Below are 17,209 nucleotides of genomic sequence, written 5' to 3' on the forward strand. Positions count from 1 at the left end.
AAGGTCTCACCAAGGGAAACAGAGAACCTGTAACACCCTTCTTGCTTTTAATGAAATTCCAGGTAGCCTATTGTGCGGCGGAGCTCTGGTTTGGGAGAAATGGGGAGTGCTGCTTGAACTGATTAGACGCTTTCCCTGTGTCCTTGCTATGGGCACATCAGCAGCGTGCCCAGTGGGTGAGAAGCCAAGTCACCGCCAGGCCACATCGCAAGCCAACAGTCTCTAGACGCACCTGCCAGTACTCTTCTCAGCTTAGGGTTTGGGTCCCGGCCCCGCCCCCTGACGCTCCAGGGGTTCCTTCGGCCCCGCCTCCAGCCTTCACTCGGCTCCTGGCCCCGCCCGTGCGTGGTGCCCTCGGGAACCCTCGGCTGGAGGGACTGTCTCTCCTGCCGAGCCCGGTCGGGGCAGAGCCCGGCCTGCAGCTGCGAGGACCGCAGCGGCGGAAGGTGGCGCCTCTGTCCTGGAGCCGGGATTCGCGGCCATGACACTGTCGGCCCGCGCCTTCTGGCTGCTCCGCGGCCGCCTGGGCCGAGTGTCGGCGCTGGGCCGGAGCGCGGTGTCGCTCTTGGCGGCGCCGGGAACGGCCGGGCGCGCGTTCCGGGGCTTTCGGAGCAGCAGCTTGAGGTACGAGCGCTCGAGCGTCCGCTTGACCTCCTCGGGTCAGGGCGCTCCCGGGTGCGAAGCTGCTGGCTGTGGGAGGGGCGGCGGCCGCTGGTGCGGGCGAGGCCCTAACGCGTGAGGCCGGGGGCTCCGGGCAACCGTGCGGGGCGGCGGGGCTGGGGCTAGGCCGGCCTTGGCCCCGAACTTGGCCTTGAGGGCCGGGCGGGCGGGTAGCGTCGGCCTCAAGTCAGGCAACTTGGACGTGCTCTGCGCTCCCTGGAACTGCAGCAGGTGCAGTTGAGTGACTGAGGAAGACCTTTGAGGCCCAGAGGAGAGAGGCCCTAAAAACACGTGGTCTGCTTGTTTGAAGCATTTGTTTTGGTTTGGGTTATTGTTGTGTTTCGTAAACAAAGGAGTGGGCGATGGCCAGTTGGTTTAGTAGTGTTTGAGTTTGAGACTTTATTTGTTGGTGGTAATACTGAGGTCTTTTCCAGCTCTAAAATTCTTAATGATTTCACAAAATAAGGCATTAATCTTGACTTCTCAGTCTTTTTCTGTATGGCGCTTCTCGAATCTCTGTAGTCTTAGATTGACGTGCTCAGTCTTAGATTCACTGCATCTCTTTGGACCTTGTTGCTGGCTGGCAGATTGTGAGTATGGGTTTAACTCTTCTGCACAAATAGTGCTCAGGAACACTTCACCCGTCCATCATCTACTTGTAGCTACAAACTCAGATCTAAGAAGCTAAAAATATATTCCCTTGACCCAGAGCCAGTGAGTCCAGAAGAGATTCTGTTTTCAGAGTTTAAGGGCTTCCAGTAACATGCTTTCACTGCGGTTTCATGTGACCAGAGATTGTGTCTTACTCGTCTTTTTGTATCCCCAATGCCCAGCACTGTACCTGGAAGAAAGTAAAGATCGGCAATGTGGAAACATAGCTACTGCTGTTTTAACTTAAATTGATTAACACTTCATTGTATATATTTGGACCTTAGTCTTGAGTGAATGAAATTTAAAAAAATATTCCCTATCGGGTTTACTTTGGACGAGGTTTCTATGGACTACTTGTCCTCCAAGAGGATATGTGAAAAAATAACAGTGAGTTCTGATTGTGGAAGCTCTCATGGTGTCTGAAAAAACTTGCCAGTTGGTTTGGAATTATCGATTCTACAACCTAGGAAAAGCAGATTCTGTAGAATCCTATTTGTATTACAGGTTTGAAGGAATTATGCACTCTAGTCACCTTTTTCAGATAATTATTTTTGGAATTTCAGTTATTTTACGGCTTCTTTCCAGTGTGAAGGTAACCTTTTTCGAATTGTATAAGTTAGTTAATTTCCCTTTCTTTGCCAGCTGATGTAAATAGACAACCTCATCACCCTATCTTCTCCAAGGACATTGAATGAGAGCCGCGACAGTTAAAACCCCAGCATCTTATTGAAGCCACTTGCTACACACATGTGCCACACATACGGATAATTGAGATCTTTTTAAATTGCATTAATGACCTCTATAACTTAAAGTAATTGAGTGCAGTAATTTTGGAAAGCTATTTTAATATAAAGAAGCATTGCTTTCAACCCAGCTGCTTTCAGCTCCATTTGATGCAGATTATGTCTGTATAAAAATAAATAATACCTTTGATAGGTTTTAATTTTTTCAAGGCAGTACTAATTAGGTTAGGATAGGGTGGTGTTTTTGACATCCTCTTGGCACTGAGTACCATGTATGAAGGTGAGGTTGGCTGTAAGATTGAGAAACACCTGGACTGGTGGGTCTCGGGTGGGGAGGAATGCAGACAGTGTGTCGATGCTCATTGGTGTCTCTTTTCTCTTCTAGGGCCAGCAGAGAGAAGAGATTCCATCTTCCAGAGGTCGCCACTGTCTGCCTCCCCACTTGTCCCCATCCTCAGTCTTCTCTTTTAATATGTAGTGACTCATTAGTTGTCTAGTTCTTCATAGTGAATGTGGTTTAAGTCTGACATCATCCTATTGACTTAAAATTTGAGCCTCAGTGTTATTCTTTCTGAAAAGTGTCTTTGAGTTTGATAAACTCTTTCCACAATGATATTGACTGTTCTCAATTAACAGATTTATTACCAGTTTCTGGTACAGAGCCTTAAATGAAAAAGTATTTCTGATTATTTTTTATATTTTTGGCTAATTAGATACCTGTAGTAATGTAATATATAAATACTTTTTTAGTGGTGAAGTTTTTTTTTTAAATAAGCAGAATTTCAAGAAATAATGTTTGACAGAATTTGAAAGTTACAAAACCTTGAGATATCATTTAATATTTATGGTTTCCCTTTAAAATTTGCCGTGAGTTTTTTTCCCGTTTACTCATGAAAAAATAGATTAATTAATTAGAAGAAAATATATTTAATGTCAAAGAAATAAATAAATAGCATTTCTATTTGTTGTAGCTTATTGTTTCTTAAAATGAATTACCTAAACAGCCAAAAAGTTACAAATAAAAAATTCTTGGTGATTAAATTTTCCAATTTTGCCTGACTGTGTGAGGAGTTTACAAATCAAAATGTACTTGGGTTGTAAACATCGCATGAGTCCGGCCCAGTGTTTTTCAGTGTTTGGAGCTGGGCAGCAGTCTATCCCGTTCGGATGCAAGGTTAACAGACTTTGTACACTAATGCCGTGCTCAAATCAGATTTGCAGGTGTTCTACAGCGGGAACTTCCCTAAACGCTGCTTTACTGCCTGAACTCATTTTTAGTAACTAAATGGATATCCCAAGCTTTTGTTCCATATTTATACTGTTGCTCAGTATTCCAAAAGAAAGTTAACCTGGCAGATTTCTCCTTTTTTCCCCGTCTTACTATGATTCCTTTCAGCATTTGCAAAATTTTGTGTACTGACCTACAGCTGTTTTTGGAAGCCTCACCTTTTCTTTGTGTCTCGCTGCCAATGGCTTTATCATTTTTGCAGCTAGGCCAGCATTTTAAAAAACTACATTTTTGGAGCTAGTAAGAGATAAGCGATTTATGTTATTTAAATAGTAATGTCTTGTAGAGTGGATAGTTTAATAATTTTAAAAAGACAAATTTTATTTATAAGGCTGTTCATTTTTCTTCAGACTCTCTCTAGTACTTACTCAGTTTCTCTCTCTGCTATAAAATTATTTGATTTAAAGATCCTTTTATCCTCATGTGAAGCTTGAAGGACCCAGGCTCCAGTTAGGACCATTAGTAAAGCTGATTTTCTATAGCATTATATGCACGAAGATAGAGTTAGTCCCAGTGACTAGCAAAGGCGTTTCTCAAAGGCATATTTTATTTTTCTGGCAAATATAGTGTGATTTTCCTATCTTAATGCCTTACCTATTCTAATGAAAATGAGATATGATAGTTTTTATTTCTAAGCAGTTCTTTCGTCATTTTAAATTTAGAACTAAAAGTTTCACCATTTAGTGTCTTATATATTAGTTTTATGTCTGCGTCCCAGCTGTTCAGAGATAATGTGTTCTAACGTAATGTCTCCAAAATCAAGTTTTCTGATTAAAATGGATCAATAGATGAACAAAGGAGACTAATACTAATCTCTGATCTTGTTACTCAGTCATGGTTTTAGTAATAATCTAGCAGTTTCTTTAATGACCCATATCTTTGTTTTTCAGATGTTTTGAAGTTATATTATCCTTTCATGTTAATACCCTGATGGGATGATAAAAATAGCAGGAAAGAAACCCACCAGATTATCTTCCATGGTTACATACTCTTCATGGAATTCAATGGAGCTCAATGAAGAGTTTTTAAAATAGTTTGGCTTAGGGGTGATTAAGTTGCGAAAGGATGCTTAAAGACATAGGAGCTTGGGTGAAATCTGAACTGTCAATGAGTGGGATAAATTAATGATTAGTAATAAGTGAGATTTACTATTAAGAAGTGCAATTTGGACCAGAAAAAAACCCACCTAATTTGTGTATGGAATATAATCCAAACCTAAATTAGTGTCAAAGGAGAACACAGGGTTGGATAGTATCCAAGAAGGCTTACCCAGCTCTTCCACTTAATATTACATCATATGCATTTTCTGTGTTGCCATTGTTTTTGTTAACATTTTATTGACCGCATCATATTAAGTCAGGTGGCCATTAACTTACCTAACCATCTTGCTATTGTTTAATGTCTAGTCCTTGAAACATGAAATAATTTACTCTCAGATTCAGGTCATGTTCTTGTCAACATCATACCAGCCAGGTTTGTTCACTTAATGATCTGAACTCTACTTGGGTTTCTATAATTACCTTCATTAAAGAATGTGTCTAGAGCCAAGAGACTATTCAAAGATTCGTAATTCTAAAATGAGGTCATATTATAGTTTAAAATATATGTTTCCTCTTCCCACTTCAGCTCTTTATCATTAACTCTGCAATGAATATCATCTTGCCTTTGAATAATCCAGTTGTATTGTTGAAAAATAAATCCTTATTGATATTTAAGGGAACATTAAATAACTTGTCCAAGGTTACACAATTAATAAATGGTGAAGACAGGATTTGAACCTGCATGATCTATCCAATGCTTTACTCTACAAGCAATTTATAATTGTTGACATATCTCCCTCTTGCTTTTCCTCTTTCTGAAAACTCTTATTAGATCCTGTAGAACTTTTGTGAATCAAGAAAACTGATTTTGCATATAAATCTTAAAAATTGTCTAGTTAGATTTCCTTAATACAGGGTGTCTCTTAGCCTGGGACTTAATGGATAGAATTTAGGGGAACCCTAAACTTAGATGGGAGGTCACTAACCTCTAATAAACTTAGCATTTTCTTCAATGTTGAATGTTGGCCTCAAACCACAGTAATATTAGTAGTACTTATGATATTGCCAGTGAAAACATAGATATTTTAATAACAGTTGATGCAGAGATCTCAAAACATCATATACACTCACCACTACTTTGATATTATTGTAGTAATTAGACTTGCCACTAGATCCTTTTATTTCACGCTTTTTTAAAAAGTGTTAATATTTCAATAAAATTGGTTTCCTTGTAAACCTGTGTATTTTATGTTAAACATTTGAAAAAGATTGTTCTGAGAAAATGTACATAGGATTCAACAGACTGCCCAAGGGTCCTCATGTTACAAACTTTAGCATCTAAGATTTTTTTTCTGCAAAAATTATGGATCTTTAGGTTGCTACTGATGTTCTAAGTTACAGGTTAGGGTCCTGAAAGAGTTAAGTTACAAAATTGAATAACAGAATCACACATCATGAAAAGAACTTGCTTTACTTTTTTTGACTTATAAAAGTATAATTTCTGATAAAATTACTTCACAGTGTAAGATAGTATCTAGGATGTGAAATGAAATGTTTTTAAAAGGCCATAAACTTAACATTTCTAAGTATTAATTTACTTTAAAAAAAATTCACTTACTTCAAATAGCTCCCTAGTACTACTGATTGGTTGGTTTTATTCCATATGTAATTTTGCCCTGGTTCCCTTGAGTTTGTTTCATTTCTATTGTATAGTTAATTTGAACTCAAAATCTTTAAATTATGCTCTAAGATACAAAGCGATTAAACTATGCTAAGGACTTGCAGAGATTATTTGAATTGCTAATGACCGTATTTGGCTTTTTCACCTTTATAGATCATAAAACAGTTTATTGCATCTCTAATTAAAGTTGTGGTTGAAAATGAGATTGGAACATAGATGCAGAAGCAAGATGTGAAGTATACAAATTAAATACACTGTTGATCTTGAGCAGATTTTGTTATTTTACTGTTTTGTGAAGGAGTATTTAGATACACAAGAAAAGTAGTGATTTTTTCCCTCCTGTTTACTACATTGTTTTAGTTAGTTAAACTAAATTAACTTCATTTAATTCTAGGAATTATAAATTTAATTTAATTAATTCTAGGAACTGTAGATTAGGATGGTTGCAGTTTATTTTCTAGAAAGTAAATAGGTAAATAAGCTCATAGAAACAACACTAAATGTTGATGGCTTTTTAGTCGCATATTACTTCTGGTTCTCTGAATACTCTCCATCTGTTACTTAACAGAAACTAGGAGAGCCATTTTTACAAATCAGCCAATCAACTCTTAGCCAAATCCTCTTATGTAAGGTCAACGGAGACCATTCCCATTATATAGATGAGGAAATAGCATGCCTTTGAAAGTAGTTACGTGACTTGTCCAACATCATTATAGCTACTAAGGGTGAACCAGGGCTGACACTCGGTACTACTGGCTTTGGGTGAGTAATTTGTACTGCATTGTGCTGCCCTACTGCTAACTCTCCTTCCTAGCCCCTTCATTATGATTTATTCTTTCCTAATGAAGCCATATTTAGTGCTAGCCCAGAAATTGAGGGGAGAATAAAGTGCTGAAAGGGAGAGCTCCTTGTTCTGCCTTCTTTGGGGGTGACTTGCAACATTTCTGCCTTTGCAGGAGATGTCACCTGAGCAAGTAATGACAGGGTGCATAGTGTGAAAGATATCTAAGGGGTCAAATTGACTTCACTTTTGATGTGTATTATTGGCAGTGTCAGTATATAATTTTTTGACGAAACTACATTTTTAAGAGTAGAAAAACCCCATTAAAGTAATGAAAATTACATATTTAGAATACTTATTGACTTACATTAGTCGACCTATAAGAGTTCTGTTGAAAACTATTTTCAAAATTAACATTTTACAATATAATTTATACCCTTATACATTAAAACAATTTAAATTTTTAATATTAATTTTATATTAACACTTTTACACTTTTATGTTAATTATGCGACTGTTAACTTTTAACATATGACACATTCTTGGTACATATACATACAATTGACCCTTGAACAATGCAGGGGTTCAGGATGCTGACCCTCCAGAGAGTCAAAAATCTTCACAGGTGGCCCTCTGTATTTGCAGTTCTGCCTTCTCAGTTTCAGCCAACTGAGAATCGTGTTGTACTACGGTACCTAGTTAATAAGAAAAACTTATGTATAAGTGGACCCATGCAGTTCAAACCCATGTTGTTCAAGGGCAGCTGAACTTGAATCAGTTTCTTAGCCATATCTTCATTTAATGCCTTGATACTGATAATTTTCTGGAAAAAAAAACCAAACTTATGCTTAATTTAAAAATTAAATTTGCTGTGTTTTCTTATGAGTTGCAAATTACTCTTTTCTTTAGATAGTAGTACTTTTAGTTTTAAAAATACTTTCTCTACAGATGCTAAAGCCCCTGGTAAACTCAGCAAACTCTTCTAAATTGAACATAGTCTCAGTTCTAGTTTTTTTCATGAAGATGTTTCAGCCTAAATATTTTCACAAGTGCTATTTTCATGTCTCATTTCAAACTACCTTTCTTTGACAAATATTTAAGATAAAAGTCATCAAATAAGTTGTATCTATTTATGATTTTTAAAATATTTTGCCATATTTAGATGCAGTAAAATGATAGGTCTTCTCAATTATGTTCCATTACATTACAAAATATAAATTTATTCAATGAAAAATAGGAGAGTCATCAAAAGTTCTTCCCACAAATTGGGATATTTTAAATTGGGATTATAGGTGTATTTGTTTACTAAGTCTGTCATAAACAAAATACCACAAACTAGATGGCTTTGTGAAGGAGGGGATACTCCCCTTTTTTTCCTCTTAGTTCTTTTAGCTGGCAATTAAAATGACATAAGCAGATTAACCAGAGAAAACCAAATTTATTAAGTACATAAGGGAATTCACATAAACATGAAGAATTCCAAAGATAGTAAGGCAAGATGAGGTATATATGTTATTCTGGACTAAGGAGAAGAAGGTAAGGGTCTGGGACTTAAAAGAAAAGTAAGGTAATTCACAGGAAGATGAAAAGAGTTAATGTTTGGTGAACAAACGTTTGCTGGGCCATCCAGAGACAGTGGGACATAGAGAGGACTTTGATCAAAAGTAGGCCTTGCTAGGTTCCTGCTTGTCTACCACACCTAGTTTATACTTTAGAATGGTTGTCTGTTGTGATAGCTCCTTCCTGGAACCGGCCTTCTATCTTAAGTTCTTTTAGGCATTTGGGGGGAAGTTCAGAGGTTTCTTCTGGAGTCTATTAGGCCTTGGTTATTTTCAGCTGGAAATAATCTGCATGCCACAGTGGCACAACTTGGGGCAGCCTGCCCTGAACCCCATCAGTTTATTTTATTTATTTATTTGTTTAATTTTTTGGCTGCATTGGGTCTTAGTTGCTGTGCACGGGCTTTCTCTAGTTGCTGTGAGTGGGGGTTACTCTTCGTTGCGGTACGCTGGCTTCTCATTGTGGTGGCTTTTGTGGTGGAACACGGGCTCTAGGAGCCATGGGCTCAGTAGTTGTGGCTCGCGACCCCATCAGTTTAAAGCAACAGAAACTTATCCTCACACTTGTGGAGGCTAGAAGTCTGAAATCAAGGAATCTGCAGAGCCATGCTCTCCTAGCCTCTTGTTGCTGGCAATCCTTGGTTTTCCTTCACTTATAGCTGCATAACCCCACCTCTGCCTCTGTGGTCATATGGTCATCTTGCCTCTGTGTCTTCACGTGGAGTTCTGTCTTCTCGTGGAGTTCTGTCTTCTCTTCTTCTAAGGACAGCAGTCATATTGGATTTATGGTCCACTCCACTCCACTATGACTTCATCCTACATCATAATTACATCTGCAAATACCTTATTTCCAAATAAGGTCACAGCCACAGGTACCAGGGATTAGGATTTGAACATATCTTTTGGGGGACACAATTCAACCCACAACAATAGAATTTCAAAATTGCTTGTATATTGTTTGAGGCATCATTGTTTAATTAGCTTAGTAGTTCCCTTGCTTTTGAAGGGGTACATTTCTGTTTGTAAGCTTTGGTTTCGGTATTTGCAATTCATTAAAAGTTTCAAATGTGAAGCCCCCCCCCCTTCCCCGATGTCTTGGCCTATTTTTTGAATATGTTAACAATTTGCAACAGATTATGAACAAAATGCAACACTTTTAGGTCTTTTTGGCTCATTTACAAAATAGATTTTTAAACACTTATTTCTAAAATCTGATGTAGGCAGTGAAGAGAGAGTACATTCAAGTTTTTGTATTCAATATAAACTTCACAATAGCTTTGTAATTTAGTTACAATAAGTGAGTTTATATGTACAATATTTGTTAATTTATCAATTTATACTTTAGTTGGTAGATTATAGCTTGTATGCATACAATAATGATATCTTGCTCCATGACCAGTTTCAAGCACATATGCTTCATAGGTTTCTTTATATTGAAAGTAGCTGACCACCTATCAAGAATACTCGAGTGGGGATTCCTGCTTTGAGAATGATGGGGACATAAATCAGGGGTTCTTAACAGGCTTGGCAGAACCACTTTCTAGATGTTTTTGTTACACCCTGTGAAATTTTTAGATCTAGCCTGTAGAGAGCCTCAAAAAGTTCCTGGCAACTCCTTAGCCAATCTGTCTCATCAACTGTGAGTACTGTTGTGTTCTGTAAAAGAAATTTTGTCAGAGAGGAAGATTTTGTTAAGAAACAAAAGTACAAACTCTAGAGGCAACGATGGTTTACACATTAGAGTTAAAAACTTTTCATCAAAAGTAACCATATAATAAGTGAAAACACAAGCCAAATACAGGTGATACTTGATACGTAGGTGTACTTGATACAAGTTTAGTGCTCAGAATGCATAAATAACTACTACAAATTAGTCACAAGTTAATAATCCATTAAAAAAATGGTCAATGAAGAGGAACAGGCATCCCATAGAAGAGGAACTCCAAATGGCCAATAAACCTATAAGACATCCAACCTCTAGTAATTAGGGAAATGCATAGTAAAACCACAACAAAATGCCATTTAGTTAATTGGTTAACTTAAAAACTTTGACAATATCAAGGAAGTAGAGCAATAGAAATTCTTTAACACTACTGGTGGTCTTATAAATTACTGCAACCACTTTGGAAACAGGTTGGCATAAATTGAACACACATAAATGTATCTTATAGCAATTCTGTCCCTGGGTGTAAAGCTTAGAGAAATATTATAATATTGCATGTTATTTTATATTTATATCATATGTAAATGTGATATATATCATATATTATACATTATCATATAGAATACATATGTATATTATATTATATTATAAATAATGTATATTATTATATTTTAATATTTATAGATATAAACATTAGGTTAAATGATAAAAGAAAGGAATGGAAAGGAAAGCAATGCAATTATAAACCCAAATTTCAGGATTGTGTTTAACTCTATGGGAGAGGATCAGGTTTTGGTAGAGGAGGACTACAAAGACAATTTCAATGACAATGGTAATATCTTTCTTAAACTGGGTGGTAAGTTTTTAAATTTTACTATTATTTTTTCTTTTCATGTGTTTTATAGATATTTTGCATCTATTAACTTTTAATATAATTCAAGATCTGTTTTGATAGCACTTTAAAATATTCTAAGATAGAAAGACAAATATCCAGAATACTACCTATCTCACCATTTTATTTTGCATATTTCTTTTTAATCTTTAGCCATATGCATGCACATTTTAAGTTATAAGTATGTACCTACAATTTTTCATTTAATTTCTTCACTTAATTTTATGCAATGAGCATTTTCACATATTGCTGTTTTTATAATTATTATTTTCAGTGGCTGCATAGTAACTCCAACAAATTATAATACAATAAACAATTTAACTCTGATAATTCCACTAATATTTGATAAACACAATGTGCAAAATACTCTTAGGTATTAAGGATGTCATAGTAAATATAAGCTTCCTGTCCTACACAGCTTAGAGTATATTTGGGGAGACAGTAATTTTAACAAGGACAAGATACTACATGAGGGTAAAAGCTGGGTGCTGTGGGCACTCATATAAGAGGCAGATCCCCAGGTTGAAGGGGTCAGAGAACATTTCCCAGAGTCCTTTCCAAACTGAGACTTGAGGGCTGTGTGGGAGTGAAGGAGGAACAGATTTGATAGCGATGTTAGAGAAGTGAGAAGGAGGATGAATAGTGTTTCAGGTCCAGGGAATAGTGTATGTGGAGGCCCAGAAGTGAGAACCTAGCACAGGTGATAAATTTAAATGCAGCTATGTGTAGTGTGGGGCTTGGTGAGCACAGGGGAGAGCTAAAGAAAGCTCATGCAGGGGTGTGTAAGCTACGGGCCGTTTGCATTTGAGTTAAAACTCCTTTTCCTCAGTTTTTCATGTCAAAAATTTTGGAGTCAGATTTGACTTCTTTTTCTCACACCCTATACCCAATCTCAGTAAATTCCAGTGGCTCCACCCTCCAAATAGATTCAGAATCAGACTACTAAGACTCTCCACTGCTACCCCCCTTGCCCAAGCCACCCTCATCTCTTGCCTGGGATACCACACTAGCCTCTTAACTGCTGTCCCCACTTGCCCCTTCCTCCCATAGAGTCTTTCCTCCAGATTTTAACCAGTTATCACTGAATCATGAAAATCAGGTCATGAAAATCAGATCAAAATTTCTAAATGGCTTTCTTTCTCATAATAAAAGCCAATGTCCTTCTGAATGCCTGTAGGACCCTATGTGATCTGATGTCACACTACTTCTCTGACTTCATGTCCTGTTCTGGTCCATTTGTTCTTTCTACTGTAGCCGCTGGCCTTCTTTCTATTCATCAGACATACCAGGCACATTCTTGCCTAACGTCCTTTGTACTTGCGGTGTATTTTCCTCAGCCTAAATTCTTTTCTCCAGATAACCACATAACATATTCCTTCATTTCCTTCATTTATGCTCAGATGTTACCCGATTAATCAGAGAAGTGACACCTTAACCAACCTATGTAAAATGGTAACTCTGGCCTCCAGATGTGCCTTTTTTTCCCCATGTTTCACACATGATATATTAAATATTTGTTTTTAAAAAAATTTGCTTATGTCTTCTTAAACTAGAATATAGTTTCCATGAAAGTGAGCAATTTGTTTTGTGCATTATTATTTATATTCCTGATGCCTAGAATAGTGCCTGGCACATAAATGGTTTTCAATATGTATTTATTAAATTAATAAAAACTGGACATGTAGTGCAGTTTTAACAAGGGAACTGATATGATTCCATTTGGAAAATCACTCTGGCTGCAGTGGAGAACATGGACTGGCAGAGATCAAGACTTGAGCCAGGGTGAATTCTTAGGAGTTCTGTGCTTCTGTGGCTGAACATTTGAGTGGTTGCTGATATGTAACACTTTTCAACAATATGCATGTTGAAAAAAACCTCAATTTCTTTATTCACCACAGCCTATATGAGCCATTAACGTGTGTGTTTACCATTTCTTCCAGCATATGGACTGATACAGGCATTCTGCTATGGGGCCTCAACTAAGTCCGAGTTGCTTCATTTATTCTTATATTGGTGTCTCCCATAGAGCCAGGCTTGCTGAGGCTCTGCAGTGACTGAGGGAATCAGTGGGATGGGCCAGCTGCTACTGAATATGCTCTAAGTCCGTATTCACAATTGGGTGAAGTCTTTTGGGTGTTTACCCATAAACACCAACTAGGCCAGGCCATGTCATGTCAGCTATAATTAGCAAGCTGAATTAGCACATCGGTACTATAAAGTAAGACCTGTCACCTCAGACCCCAACAAAAAAATGTGCAGTCAGGTTTAATCTGTAGGTAGATTGTCTTTTTGGAAGTCAGGAATCAGTTTATGCCATTGTCATCGGACATTCTCAGGGTCACACAGCTTTGTAGTGTCTAGGCCATAATTATCCTGGATTATGTTCAGTTGTTGCCAGTTTCACAATAACCTATGACTAAATCATTGTGTTTAACAGAGAATCATCTAATAAAACATGTAAGCAGCTGCATTGCTATTCATATGCTATAGGATGCAACATGGAGCTCAGATGATTCTATATTTTAAAATACAAATGTATGTTCTTTACTATATGAGTGACTTCTAGTCTATTAGCAGATAACCTTGCTTCTATAGCAGAGCATTTTACCTATCTGAATATTGCTGACACAATTTAATTTTTGGAAAGTATTTTTTTTTTTTTTTACCACCTGAAATTGTTTGCCATATCTGCAGCGCTTAGTACTTGTTAACATAGGAGGTCCTTGTTTTCTTAGTATTAAAAGTCCTTAAATGAATCAATAACACATGAGCAACAGGAATTCAAAGTAGATAGTGAAAAAAGTTCATTACTTAATCCTGAAAAATAAAATTTAAACTCAAAAGTGAATGTATTTTATCTTTATTTAGTCTAATAATTATGTACTGATTATTAAAATTTACAAAGACACAAATTACAAAAGCTCACTCAAGAAATGCTAGATAACCTGAAGAGCCCTCTGTATTAAAAAATTTAAATTTGGAGTTTTTTTTTTTTTTTTTTTTTTTTTTTTTTTTTTTGCGGTATGCGGGCCTCTCACTGTTGTGGCCTCTCCCGTTGCGGAGCACAGGCTCCGGACGCACAGGCTCAGCGGCCATGGCTCACGGGCTTAGTTGCTCCGCGGCATGTGGGATCTTCCCGGACCAGGGCACGAACCCGTGTCTCCTGCATCGGCAGGCGGATTCTCAACCACTGCGCCACCAGGGAAGCCCAAATTTGGAGTTTTAAACCTCACCACAAAGAAAGCTCCAGGACCAGATGGCTTCACAAGTGAATTCTACCAAACATTTAAGGAAGAAATAATACCTATTCTATACAAACTCTTCTGGAAGTGTGAAGAGGATGGGATACTTCCTAACTCATTCTATGAGGGCAGTAACCATATACCAAAACCATACAAAAACAGTACAAGAAAAGAAAACTACAAATATCTGCCGTGTACATAGCTGCAAAATTTTTATTTTTTAAATTGATGAAATCGGGCTTCCCTGGTGGCGCAGTGGTTGAGAGTCCGCCTGCCAATGCAGGGGACGCGGGTTCGTGCACCGGTCCGAGAAGATCCCACATGCCGCGTAGCGCCTGGGCCCGTGAGCCATGGCCACTGAGCCTGTGCGTCCGGAGCCTGTGCTCTGCAACGGGAGAGGTCACAACAGTGAGAGGCCCGCGTACCGCAAAAAAAAAAAAAAAAAAAATTTGATGAAATCCACAGTATCTGGAAAGGGTATGTGGGAGGTTTATCCCAGGGATGCAAGGTTGGTTTAACATTTGAAAATTAATGTTATTTACCATATTAAGAGACTAAAACCAAAAAAACCATTTGACCGTATGATCATCTCAGTAGACACAGAAAAAGCATTCAGCAGTATCCTGATATAAAGTCTCTTCAAACTAAGATAGAACTAAGCCATAAAACTAAATGTATAACCTAAACCCATAAAACTTCTAGAAGGAAACATGGGAGAAAACCTTTGTTACCTTGAGTTAAGCAAATATTTCTTATGCACAATACCACAGGCATGATCCATAAAAGGAAAGTTGATTAAAATACATCAAAATTGAGAACTTATACAAAGACACAGTTAAGAGAATGAAAAGGCGAAGCATAGACTTGGAGAAAGTATTTCAAATTATATATCCGATAAAGGACTTGAATCTAGGATATATGAAGAACTCTCAAAACTCAATAAGGAAATGACCTATTAAACAAAGGGCAAAAAATTAAATTACACAATTCACCAAAGAAGATAGGCATATGAAAAAAATATGCACATGAAAAAAAAATGCTCAACATCATCATTCATTAGGGGAATGCAAATTAAAAGCACAGTCAGATACTATCATATATCCAGTAGAATATCTAAAATTTAAAAGACCGACCATATCAAGTGATAGCAAGTATGTGGAACAACTGGAACTCACATATACTTCTTGCAGAAATGTAGAATGGTACAACCACTTTGGAAAGCAGATTGACAGTTTTTTACATATTTAAACATATATGATCCAGCCATTCTAGTCCTAGATGTTTGCTCGAGACATGAAAGTATATGTGCATACAATGACTTGTATATGAATGATTGTAGCAGCTTTATTTGTCATGACTAAAAACTGGAAACAACACGTATATCCATCAACAATTAAATGGATATACACAATTTGATATATCCTTACAATGGAAAACTTCTCAGCAATAAAAGGAGATGCACTATTGATACATACAACAACATGAATGAATTTTAATTATGCTAAGTGAAAGTAGCTAGATGAAAAGGAGCATGTAGTGCGTGATTCCATTTTTATAAAACTCGTGATAATACAAACTAATATATAGTGACAGAAAGCAGATCAGTGTTGCTGGAGGCATGTCAGGGACAGATAGAATGGTGAGATTACAAAGGGTTACCAGGAAACTTTTGAGGGTGATGGATATGTTCATTTTCTTGATTGTGGTGATGGTTTCTCAGATATACACATATACTAAAACATCAAACTTTATGCTTTAAATATATGCAGTTTATTGTATATCAATTATACTGTAATAAAACTATTACAAAATTAAGACAGTGGAGCAAGATTGATACACTGCATTTACCATGACCTTCCATGTCTTGAAAGTGGAAAGTAGACAAAATTAGAATCAAAAGTAGAGTTTACTTATAATTGTATTATCTAACCAATGTATATTTGCTCAGTTAATTGTTTACCCATGGTTATGATTATTATTGAAATATACTTTTGTGTTGAACTGAAGAAGTGGTTTTCAAACACGATCATGCGCAAGAATACCTGTGGGGGCCTGTTAGATGTGCAGATTCCCAGGCTCTCTCCCCTCTCCCAGGTATTCTGAATCATGGGTGTGGTCATGTGGTCTAGGAGTATGCAAGTTCAGTAAGGTTCCCAGGCAATTTTGACGTATGTATCCATAGACCATATTTCAGAATCACTTCTTAGCAGAACTGTTTACATCAGAATTGTTTGAATCTGGATGAACTCTGTGGACCACTGGTGCCAGGTTGATATGCAATATTCTTGATCTGGTCTATGTATGTGTACATCAACCTATTAGAGAGGGGTGTTGACTTATTTGGAAGGGGCAGCAAGTTTGCATTTTGTTTGTGCTGGCTGATATTCATGATGACTGCTTTCACTAGAACATAGAAAAAGTACAGGTGCTTGAAAAAATTAAGTTGCTATAAGGTATTTGATATTTTGTGTAATATTCATGCGTTATAGATCATGCTTTCACCAGGCCTTTCAATAGTGAAAGGACAGGGACCCCAGCATCTTTTACTTTATCAGGTACCTTTAAAAACTAAACATGCAGTAGGAGCAACATTAATTCACCACTTTTAAGTCTGAGGTCATGGAGAGCAGGAAAGCCTTCCCATAAGGCATTTTTTGTGCCTTTCCAGAGATAGATTTATGTCATCTATCAAAATACAGTATTTCTTACCTACTTAAGCACTTAAAAACTGCCAGGAAGTAATGTTTTGTGCAGTTTTTCTATTAGAAATGATGCCATGGTGTGGGTGTTTGGGTAGGGGGGCAACTGAGCCTTACTGGCCTGGTCCCCACAGTAATCAATGACAAGCATGGCAAGACTGGCAGCTGTCATCACAGTTGTCCTTGTCCTGGAGCTGTGGGATAAAATTTTTCCTTGAGTAAGTGAGAAGAGTTGTGTAGTACGGAGCTCATGACTTCAGGGTCTTGTACAGGATATTCTATTAAGAGTGAACTGACTTTGCCTTTGGGT

General features: G+C 37.4%; 1 protein-coding gene across 10 annotated transcripts in view; it reads left to right on the forward strand.

The window, feature by feature from the left end:
• The first annotated feature begins 319 nt into the window (after positions 1–319).
• The window catches only part of MTHFD2L (methylenetetrahydrofolate dehydrogenase (NADP+ dependent) 2 like), a 130,359-nt gene continuing 113,469 nt past the window's right edge, over positions 320–17,209 (forward strand). For 6 of the 10 annotated variants that reach the window (XM_059065904.2, XM_067035836.1, XM_067035834.1 and 3 more), the window contains exon 1: positions 320–624. In XM_059065904.2, coding sequence (XP_058921887.1) covers positions 482–624 — 143 coding nt within the window. In that variant the 5' untranslated portion in view covers positions 320–481. Of the gene's footprint in view, positions 625–2,439; positions 2,603–14,642; positions 14,709–17,209 lie in introns of those variants that run through there. The other 4 variants (XM_059065913.2, XM_059065911.2, XM_059065910.2 and 1 more) reach the window with 4 other exon arrangements.

The sequence above is a fragment of the Kogia breviceps genome, chromosome 6 (genome assembly GCF_026419965.1).
Source record: "Kogia breviceps isolate mKogBre1 chromosome 6, mKogBre1 haplotype 1, whole genome shotgun sequence".
In the NCBI taxonomy this organism is placed as follows: Eukaryota; Metazoa; Chordata; class Mammalia; order Artiodactyla; family Physeteridae; genus Kogia; species Kogia breviceps.